The sequence below is a fragment of the Anarrhichthys ocellatus genome, unplaced genomic scaffold, assembly GCF_004355925.1.
Source record: "Anarrhichthys ocellatus isolate YVR2014 unplaced genomic scaffold, GSC_Weel_1.0 scaffold9, whole genome shotgun sequence".
NCBI classification, from domain to species: Eukaryota; Metazoa; Chordata; class Actinopteri; order Perciformes; family Anarhichadidae; genus Anarrhichthys; species Anarrhichthys ocellatus.
In genome coordinates, this window is record NW_022280039.1 from 10,516,283 (window position 1) to 10,527,860 (window position 11,578).

At 42.5% G+C, this 11,578-nt stretch overlaps 1 protein-coding gene across 3 annotated transcripts in view; it reads right to left on the bottom strand.

The window, feature by feature from the left end:
• taok3a (TAO kinase 3a) overlaps positions 1–11,578 on the bottom strand; it is a 63,952-nt gene that overhangs the window by 25,327 nt on the left and 27,047 nt on the right. For all 3 annotated transcript variants that reach the window (XM_031848897.1, XM_031848896.1, XM_031848898.1), the window contains exons 3-8: positions 6,971–7,210; positions 4,095–4,166; positions 3,259–3,360; positions 2,879–2,924; positions 1,681–1,777; positions 1,075–1,188 (exon numbers count right to left, since the gene is read on the bottom strand). In XM_031848897.1, the coding sequence (XP_031704757.1) occupies positions 1,075–1,188; positions 1,681–1,777; positions 2,879–2,924; positions 3,259–3,360; positions 4,095–4,166; positions 6,971–7,102 (563 nt within the window). In that variant the 5' untranslated portion in view covers positions 7,103–7,210. The remainder of the gene's footprint in view (positions 1–1,074; positions 1,189–1,680; positions 1,778–2,878; positions 2,925–3,258; positions 3,361–4,094; positions 4,167–6,970; positions 7,211–11,578) is intronic.

Below are 11,578 nucleotides of genomic sequence, written 5' to 3' on the forward strand. Positions count from 1 at the left end.
AAATCCATGAAAATGTTATAATCTGCTAAGCCTCTCAGAGCTTTTAAAGACTCTGGTGTGCTGTGATAGCAGCTCAGTTTTAGGAAAATATGAGTGTGTTTCTGTAAACGTGGAGTGGGACAACTTGTGTACGTGTGTGTGTGTGTGTGTGTGTGTGTGTGTGTGTGTGTGTGTGTATATTTAACAGAACAAGTGAGACGAACTTGTGTGCTGCTGGCTTTTGGCATCATGAGAGTCCATCACTGGTCCAGCTGTTAATGTAATGACTTTCATTCACCAACAAAGCTGAATGAAGTGTGTGAGTGAGTACTATGGTGCGTAAGGTAGAGCTGAGGGTTTCTATATGAGAGGCAAACAACAGAGGGCATCACAGTAGCTTCTGTTAACAATATAGAACAGAGAGGTGTGAGTCTCAGGAAAGTCCTTTTCAGACTGGTGCGAGTCTTTGCCGGTCTGTCCTGAGAGTTTCTCGTCAGCTGATCATCCGATCTACCATTTAAGTGGCAGTTTACGTCAATGTTTGTCCAAAATGTCATCACTTCATCATTTTATCCCGTTAGACATTTGTGTGGAATTGTCATAATTAGCATATGTATTCTTAAGTTATGGGCAAAAACGTTTTATGAGGTCACAGTGATCTCGACCTTTGACTACCAAAATCAAATTAGTTCATTCTTGAGTTCAAGTGGACTTTAGAGACAAAGTTGAAGAAGGTTTTCTGAGGTTGCACAATAGGATTGCACAACCTGAAAAATATAATCCCTCCGGCAAGGACTGTCATCAACGCATAAACAAATCGGGCTTCAGGTTTCAAAATTTAAAAAAATAACTGACAGCCTGAAGGCAAACAACATGAAGAACACGTTACAAAGACAGCCGATAAAGCAATTAAAGCGGCAAACTTCTGCAAAACAGTTGTGCAATTTCGATGAAAAAGAAAGCAGACACTGAAGAAATACACCAATAAAAATATTTAGGTTCAAGCTAGTCTTCTCGGCACATGTAGTGGCGTGGTGTCTTCTGTGTTGTGCCCCCATCATATGTGTGTGTGTGTCTTGTCACGTTTATACTCACCAGTAAGGTGTTCCCACAAAGGAGTTGGCAGGTGAGGCAATGGAGGCAGAGCCGAAGTCAGCCAGTTTGACCTGACCCAGCTCCGTCAGCAGGATGTTACCAGCTTTCACATCTCTGGATGAGGAGAAGGGGGGGATGAAGACTGTGAGCGTATATAATCATGGCAGCCAAAGGATCTATAAATGCATTATGCTCTACCATCGGACTTGACAAAGTGGTCACTGGTGCAGTGTATTTATAGATGCGATATGTTTATTTCAATGAGCTTTATGTCTTTTTAAAGATTCTGAAATGAGGCCTGTGATGACACAGCACAATCAAAAATGATTCATGCAGCGCCATCGTTGGATGCTAATCATATTTTGACCGCCATAAAAGATGATACTGTGGACACCGGTGAGACAGGAGGGTTGTTTCCTCCTCACAGCGAAGGACGGACCCTACGTACAGAGATGAGGTTTTACAGCTTAATGAGTAAACGCTGCAATATAGGGAGAACATGAGCGTCTCTCGTCTCATCTTATCGCATGTCTTATCATGTTTTTGCTCAAGTCGTTTCATGTTCCTGATGGGAAATGTTTGGGGCCAGGAAACAAACTCACTTACCTGTGAATCATGTTATGGGAATGTAGGTAAGCCAGTCCTAGCAAGGCACCATGGGTAATGGCAGCAATTTCCATCTCTTGCAGTGGTTTCTTGTGAACTTGGGGAGAAATTGGTACAGAGGAGATCAGTAGGAGCCCTCTAAAGACTTGAATTATGTAATAATGAACTGTAAAAGTTCTCCACAAATACCGTCATAATGATACATTTGCATAAAGTTATGAAGTGCAAACCCAAAACATCATAGTTTTAGTAATAAAAAAATATACCCATCTGTCCCGCTGATACAGCATTAAGAAAGTATTCTCTTGGCTTCTACCATACCGCTCCTAAGCGGGCTCCCTGTGGACTGTTGCAGTGACAGGGAGACTGCGTGCCAAAGCAAAAGGTCACAGCAGAACTCAAAAAGTCCCCAAACCAGGCCAACTGTCGTGACTACGTCAGTGACGGGTACACATAGGTGCTTAAAATAACACATTAGGTTCAGCTTAGGGACGCTTAGAGGATGGACCGTTAAGGAGGTTAAAAAAAAAAAAAGGGAAATGTTTTTGTTAAAAACAAGTTGTTAAGATAGACACTAAATCAAAGTAACATCGATATGTTCTTCCATCTGTATGAATCCTGTGAATCAAAGTGTTGTGTGAGGACATGTATGGAGGACTTTGCTCTGTGTCATCTATTATTTTTTAGTGAGGTTCACACGTCTAAATCATGTCAAAGAACCGCAGGAAACGGAACATGAGGTTTTAAGGGTTTAAGCGGTAAATGCAGCAATCGTATAGCAAAACCTCATGAACTAAGGTCATACAGTCATCTGGATCGATGTTTATGTTCAGCTACTGAGAGGGAAAATCAGGTATATTAATACATACAGAGAGAATACAGAGTAAGTCTAAGTTTAGGGTCTAGGCAAGTCTACTGTGGTCAACTGAAGCTAAAGCTAACTAAAGAACATGTTGTATGTCATTTGTTTAATCCATACAATAACCCAAACGGGGTTTTTAGCCTGTATTGAATAGGTTGAGTGAGTTCAAGAATATGTAGGTATTTTCATAAATCATTATAACTATTTGTAGGCCAACTTTCCTAATACAGTTACAGAAAAAGGCCAAGATAATAAACACATACAGAAAAAGTTTTAGAATTGTAATATATATATATATATATATAAAATTGTTTAAACGTTAATGAATACACTTACCCTCTAGTAAATCTGATGCGGAGCCCAGGCAGTACTCCATCACCAGCTGAAACAGAATACAGTCACAGCTGAATAACTTTCCATTCACATGCGTGTGTCAAATATCCTTAATAAAAGCTTCAGGTCACGTCTGTGAATACTTCTAAAATTGTTCTCTAAAGCAAAGGGATCACATTGTGATGTCTGCAATGGAGGTGGTACTGATTAGGACAGTAGTAGGCAGTAGGAAAACACAGCTACTAGTAGGATATGAAAATAAATAAAAGACAAAGAGGCAAGAATTCAGACAAAGAGGACAGGAAGAAAAAGATAAACAAACCATGTTGCAAGACTGAAACAAAGAGTGGAACAAAGGGAGATGTGGACACGGATCCACTAACCCAGGCAGTGTTGTCTTTCAAGTAGCAGCCTTTGTACTCAATTGTGTTCGGGTGTCGCAGCTGTCCCAAAAACTTGACCTCCTTAATGATGTCCTGCCACTTCTGCCGAAAACAAAAATCAGACACACAGATGGTTTACGCACTGCAGGTACAATCACAAGTACACTTAAGTAGGAACTGCTGGGACTTTTGATTGCACCGGTGCAGCTGGCTTCACTGTAGTAACCACTTCAACAGGTATTGTGAACTTCATACATCTGTCACCATTGTGTATAGACAGACAGGAGGGGGTTGTTCAGTAGCCCTGCACAAAGATAAACGAGAAACACGGTAATAAAATGCTTAAATTGAAAGCTAGCTCTCAGGGGAGGAGGAGACGAAAGCCTCGGCTATAGTTAGGAACATTCTGACAAAGTCATGCAGGAGCCCTCACATAAAACCATCACTCAACGGATTATAAGAAGAAAGTTTACCAAACCACAGAGAAGTGGCCTCGAGTTTAAATGGAGAGTAAGCTGTGATCACATAGGACGCCTTCTCAAACATGCTGGTGCGCAAGTGCTTGAGGGAGGCCCATGTTTCTCCCAAACTTTGCATCTGGCGGTGAGTAATTATTTCTAACTATTGTCACATTCTTTTTGTTCCTTTAGGGTCACTAACCATCAAAAACAAGACATCTCACAGTCTCACGAGCTAGAGTCAAGCTTTGGGTGAATATGATTAGAGAGGGACTTTTAGCACTTGTTCTCACTGTTACTGGATTAGAGACAGTGAGAAATAAATGTCATCCGACTGTGTGGGCTGACCAAATGTGTGAGTGAGGTAGACTTCCTTACTTCGGTAGTCTGCTTGCCATTATAGGACATCTTTTTGATGGCCACCACCTCGTTGGAGTAGGAGTTACGTGCCTGGAGAAGAAAAACAGGGAGGTCAGATTGTGGTAGTTTTGTAAATTTGATGTATAAAAACGTACAGACAGACAACCCTCACAAATACACATGCAGTAATCCTCTCTCAAGACATCACAGGGCTCTCTTTTTTAGTCCCCTGGCAATTACACTCTATAAAAAGAATATGGCATGAATAAATGAGTAACTGACACACATTGATACAACACACTGGTTATAAAAGCTATTTAATTGCTGTATGCGACACGACTAGAACGATGCACATTCCTGAAAGATGTTAAATCTTTACATTAAGTTTCACACATTTTTACAAAAGCGCCACATGCGGTATTGTGCTATACTGAATACTAACAGGGTGACGCAGCAGGGAAGAGATTATTCAAATTGAAAAGGAATGATGGCTTTACTTTAACCTCCCTATTTAGCATTTATAAAAATGTAATAGAATTGTCATTCATTGTCTGTTTATGGGTGCTTACAGAAGGGGTTAAAGTTACTAAGAAATGCATAAATAAAAACTTATTTCTGTTTACACCCATGTTATAGTGAGTTATAAAGCATTTTTTTAAATGATACTTATGAATGCTAAATAGGGGGTTTAAAGCAAAGTGTTACTAACTCATGTATGCCTTAAGGGTGATCCAGATGTGAGCCGGTGCATGCAAAGCATCATAATGCCTGAGCGATGCAGCAGAAACAGATTCTCTCATTTGAATTTAAACACATTTCCGCCTGATCAAAGCACTCAACAACGTGATTAGGGGAAGCCTGCAGGTAAGTGATATGTGGTTGTTCTGCAGCTACTGTTGCTGCTAGAGTCGCCTGAGCACATCCACATGCCCACGCTAAACCCGTGGAGTTAACCTCAAAGGCATTTGGCCTTAGGAGCGGCAGCGCTGCAGCTCAGCCTAAGCTCTTATCTCCGCTTCATCCCACTTTCAAATGAATGGGAATTTCATGTTGAGATTCACATGGAATTACAGTAACAGCAGGCAACGGAGTATACCCATTTGGTTCTTCTTTTTTTTTTTCCAGATTCATCTGAAACTTATGATTGCCTGTCAGTTCATGCATAATAGTCATTCCCTCCGGTGTGATGTATAGATGGCTATAGAAGAGGGGGGAGAAAAAAATCATGTAACGCTTCAATATTGAAATGCATTCAGGCTAATTGTCATTGCAGAAGAAAGGGGATGCATCAATAATTACAAGAGGCCAATTCGTTCAACATGCACTATACAGTAGTGCTGTGTGTGTGCGTGTGTGTCTGCATACCCAGCATGGGGAATTTCCCCTTGTACTCTTCTATAATAGAGTTCCTCCTTAATGTTAACATGCATACACTGTGGGTGCACATACAACTCTATACATTTCATTGGCTGTGCATGCATATTCAATAATAAAACAAATGCACGCGTTTACAAAAAGGGCACACTGTGCCACTGTACCGTTCCCTTCTAACATGCATTTAACGAGCCGCTGTCATCTTTTATAGTTCTAGCGTTGCAAATATTTACTTCGTAAATGTTAGATAATACAACCAGATCAAAGTACTGTAAAAGCTCAGCATATCGTTGTCGTTTTGTTATACCAGCATGATAACCGATGTCATCACAAGGTGTTATTTCCTACATGTATGCTCGAATATTTGTGAGCAGATCAGTCCTTTCAGTATGTAAACTTTGAAGGAAATGTGTTTTATTTTCACTAAAGCTGCTCGGGCTAAGAGCTAAAGCTAATACCAGTTGTAATGCGGACAGCATAAGTGTGTCAGTGAGCACATCAGGGCAGGATTTAGAAGCACTCTGGAGCCTGTTAGCCAGACGGACATGGGAACCAGGTTTACTAGTGATGTACTGAGGCTGTGTGTGTGTGTGTGTGTGTGTGTGTGTGTGTGTACATGACATGGCAGGGGATGGTAAAACCCTGCCAGCCAAGAATATCCTGCCCCACTATGGACGGCCTCTGTTTTTCTATACCAAGAAAACAGCTGTCTTAGGAAGGAGGGAGGAGGCTTATCGCCCCCAGCCCTGCATCTGGAGGAGAGGAAATGACGAGACTGCAAAGAGACGCGATACATGTTCAACCCCTTTCTACACAGCTTTAGAATCAAAGGCTTGAGGAGTAATTAGTGATGATGAGATTAATAAGAAAGGCGACAGAGAAAGTGCGAAGAGGGAATCTGTCTCTACTTAACTGCATTCACTGAGCCGTAATGTAGCGGGCTACACTTATAACACGTGTACAAATCAATGAATCGATAAGGCGGGACCTTGCTCATAAATAAATCATAGCGATACTCGTGTATTAATAATCACCACGTAGTAAAGGTCTAAGAGTGCCTTGCTTAATGGTAGTAGTAAGTATATTAAATGGTTCAGCCCGACATTCACGCGCCGTCTTTCTTTCTACAATGAACTATGAAACTTAAGCTTAATTTATGATAAATTTCTCCACCAAATGTTTCAAGGTCCAGTCATATTCAATCGCTAAACTTTGTATGAACAGACTTGAAATAGTGCTGAATATGATTGTGTGAGAGATGGTCGATACAGAAGTCAAGGTCCAACAGAAACTTTTGTTATTCCAAGATCTTCATGTGAAACGTCTTGACAATGTGGCCATGTGGCATGCAGCTTTTCCTTCTATACACAATGTCCTCTATTGAGATTTGTTCAATATAGGACATTCACAGAGTGGTTCAATTCCAGCTTAGATGAGGTCTTTCATTCCGTGTTCAAAACTCTCTCAATAAACCTTCGCGGCTTGTGAAAAAGTACAGGAAATGGTGAAGTGGCACTTACGAAGTAGACGGCCCCGAAGCTGCCATGTCCGATCTCGTGCAGGTCACAGAAGACATCCTCGGGGTCATCTTTGAAGAAGAGGTCGGCCAGCTCGGGGTCCTTCGGCACTCCTTTCCGTGTGGACGACGGCATTATGGGCTGGACATGAGCTAGGCGCCGGGGACGACGCTCACATACACACTACTGCTGCTGCTGCCGCCACCAGATGTCCACGACGGGCCCGGCATTGACCAGCTAGACCTGGGAGACAAAACGGACATTTGTTGCCTTCAGGTTATAAAGATTCTCTTCAATTTAACACGAAAAGTAAAAACCTAAAGACATCACTTCCTGTGTGCAAGAGAATTTGGACCTGAACCAAATAAGCAAATATTGAAACTATTCAAACAGTGTGTAGAGTGATTTACTATTAATATAATCAGTATTATATGAATTGCTAAAGCATTACACTGACACACACACTACGCTGGTCACTGATACATGGAAACATCCAGACACTGTTTGATCTAATATTACTTCACAGCCCCTTTGAAGAATATCCACATTCATGTCCGTCTGCGTGTGTCTGTGTGCGCATGCCTTTCTATTGTGCACTTGCGAGGACACAAGACTGGAAAAAAAACAGTCATATGATGACGGCTAGCTGTCTGGTCCTGCTGCTCATCCAAGTCACAATCACACTTGCTCCCGTAAACGAGTGTGAGCACACACGCGCACAAACATGCACACAACACCCTTTACAGCTGAAGCTGAGTCACTGATGCATCATTTCCACACATGCACAAAGTGTAACAGTTGCCTGAGTGTGTGCAGACACACACACACGCACACACTAAATGTTTTGTATCACAAGGCTGCAGCCAGGCTGTGAAGCGTGTACGCATCCTGGACACCCTGCTCCAGTTAGCTTCGCTGCACATGCATCACACACACGTGCACACAGTCACACGCCATCTTTCTCTTTCTCTCTCTCTCCACCATGAAATCTGTGTGCACACCGGCCAGATGCAGCAAGCAAAATCTGGCTCCAAAGGCCAGCCCCACACAGAGGGAGCTGACGTACAGGCAGAGGCAGCAAGACACACAGGCGCACAGGCCAAGACACTAAGCATCAGCATCATCCTAATCCCCTGCTCTTAAAGGGTTCCAAGGCATCACACCCACTCCAAAAATATCAGTCTTAAAGGCAAAGTCCTGGGCCCTCTGTTCTATGGCTCCAGATGTAGAAACAACTTGGGGAGGGATTGCTTTAGGTAGGACTGTTGAATGACCCGATCATAAATTGTTCTCCAAATCTCAATGCGATGGTTATATTTTGATGCTAGTTATTTGTTACCCTGTGAAGTATAGAGAGGAGGAAATGGGCGATCATTTAACTTTGGAAAAAAACTGAAGCTTTGTGGTGGCTTTGAGGGGGTGATGAGCATCAAAGTTAGGACTATATAATCAGGGATTTATTTTCGAGGCATCGAGCCAACCTACTGCCAACTACAAAGCTGCCATAACATAACATCCCAGCATTGAGAAAGGCGGCCCGCTGTACTGTAGCCTGACTAAAGTCAATTTCATGGCTTTGATTCCTCTCTAAGAATGCCCCAGCACAAGCTTGGAAATGGAAATCACCACGGGTTGCCACGTAAACAACAGCCATGGTTTCAGTTTACCCGCTTACATAATGTGAAAGATCACATATACAGGCTCACATGCTTGTTGCCTGAAGGCGTCTCTTGATCGCCAAGGCATTTTTGAGAAGCATGATGGCTTCAGCCGAGACCTCCGCGCCTGTGATAGCGGCGTGACGGATGAACTGTAGAGTACAGCAGAGCAATGCAGCGGCATGCATACAACCTGTAGGTTGCAGATATTTGTGTATGCTAACTTCACGGTTACCAGCAGTTCAATGAAAACCACTTAGTTACACTGCTACTAAGTATTCTTCTCTGGGCTTGAAGGCCCTTCATTAGATGCGTCGTGTAATTCTTGTTCTTCAGATCAATGAACTCTTTTAGCACTAAAAGTTTGTTTAGTAGCAAAGCACCAATGTACTTCACCTTTAAGAAAAACAAGCAGCGTCTCCATTTGTATGCGTGTGTGTTTAAGTGTACATCTTTGTGTATTACTTGTGGTTGTGCGTGTGTTGTTTGTCTGTTTACCGACAATACGAGCTTGTGTGCGACCACGTGTGTTCAGTGGACCTGTGTGTGTGTCTCCGGGTTGCATCAGTGCTGTCTGTCTCTAATCTCTCCAGATAGCTACTGAAATAAAGCCCGACACAACCCACTCCCTATCAATAACACACCCCCACAGCGCGCACACACCCCCACAGCGCGCACACACCCCCACAGCGCGCACACACCCCCACAGCGCGCACACACCCCCACAGCGCGCACACACCCCCACAGCGCGCACACACACACACACACACACACACTCTCTGATGTCACGTGAACACTCTGCACACCTCCCTCTCATCCTCTCTTTCACTCTTCCTCCTCCTCCTCCGCTAAGATGTGTGAAGTGATGCAATGTGGCAACAACAGGTTGTAACACGGGGGGCTTGGTAAAGCTGCCACTAGTCCAGCAAAGCCCTGTGTTTGGACAGACCACTGTGTGTGTGTGTGCGTCTGTGGTTACTGGGGATCTATGAATGGTATTGTGCTGAGAGAGAGCTGATTAGGCAAATGGCTTAGACAGATTTAACGCTCAGAGTGTGTGTGCGTGCGTGCGTGTGTGAATTCTTTACTAGACGCTGCTACACGCGACTGCGTGACACTGTACTTATGTGTAGGTGTGCATTAGTGTGCCTTGCATGCACACACCGGTGAGCACATGAGACGGTGTGTGTGTGTGTGTGTGTGGTACTGTGGGGGTGGGTAACGGTGCTAAAAGATTTGTTGTATACAATACATCATTAAAGAAATTATATGTGAAAGAGATTATACGGTTTACGATAATCTGGCCTGGGTTACGCACACGACAACTACATACGTTTACACTGCACGACGCTTAACACTTTAATAACAGACCTATATTGTTTTTTTATTATATTCTATTGTACATTTTTAGATTTGCATTTTTAATTATGTCTTATACTATTGCACTGTTAATCGTCACGCACCAATCACCAATTCAGAATCCTTGTATGTGCAAACACATTTGGCAATAAACCGTTTCTGATTCTGAAACATCCGACATAAACGGATTTTTAAGGACAATTAAACAGATTTTTTTGATAGCTAATATCTAAAAGCTTTGATACGTTATCGCTCAAGACATTTTAGAGATAAACGTTTTTTGTAAGTTTTCCTGTACATTTTATTCTGGCAGCGTTGGAATAACGCTGCCCCCAGGGCCCCCGTTGGTTCTGCGATGACTAATTGATGTCCCAACATGTGTTGCAGGACCAAGTCCATCAGGCTGCTGGATCTGGCTCTACACCATGTGCTGCAACAGAGATAGCTAAATGGGACATCCCACTGTCTACTCTTGGCCAATAATATGCAAGAATAATAAATATACACCGTAAAAAAAAAATGTTCCAGAAATGTAAACTTCATTGCCGATAGTGATGCGTTCGAAATGCATTGAGAAGGAAGAAGGACATTGCTTCAGAAGGAGCCACAGTCTGTTAGAATGAAACTCAACATTTTGATCAGAATCCAGGTCAAACACGACTTGCAACAAAAAATAATAATATAATAATAACAATAACCCACTGGTCTGTTTCCTGTATAATTCAAGCATTTCAAAACAATTCAAAGTCTCCGTTTTTAATTAATTTCAGGTGCGGTAAAATATTATGAAGATTCAGAAGAAAAAAATTAAAGTTCTTGCAAATAGTGCAAGAACAGAGGAATTACCAGATCTAACTCATACAAGACAGAAAAGAGGACTATGTCAGATGACATTATTGTATATTTGCCTTGGTGGAGTAAATGGATGCATGAAAACGTGTTGGGATGAGTTTGATATAAACTGTGTGGATTCATCTCATTCTCCCTCCTATCTTATCCTACACCAGCTCCTTCTTAACTCCTTCATTGCGAGAACGCTTCCCTTTGATCATTGGGTTTTAAAAAGAAAAGCTTTGACAAGGAAGAAAATGTGATTTTCTTATCATTCGTTTCGCACTCAGTCTCCTGGGTTTGCCCGTATTCTGTCTAAACTCTTGTGAGAGTGCAAGTGAAGTGCATTCTTCTGTATTTGCACCATTACACCAGTGCACACAAGCGTCCGTGTGTGTGTGTGTGTGTGTGTATGGCCGAGGGGGGGTTTAGCGGCTTACTGGCCCCCCTACTGGCTTTAGGCAGGAACAGGAATTAGGCAGACTGTGGGAATTCTTACTGGGATTAAAATCACCAGCTCTAATCAGAAAAAAAAAGAAATGTTAAATCTGCTAAATTGTGCGTTGAGACATAGAGAGGGCAGTATGTGCGGAAGAATAAGAATTACGTAATGATTCAGCTCCATCATGACATTATAGAGAGAGCAGGCTCAGAGCTTTGGAGTTGTGTGTGAAGGTGCACATGTATGTAGAAGTGAGCAAGGAAGCCTGGATTATACACACACACACACACACACACACACACACACACACACACACACACA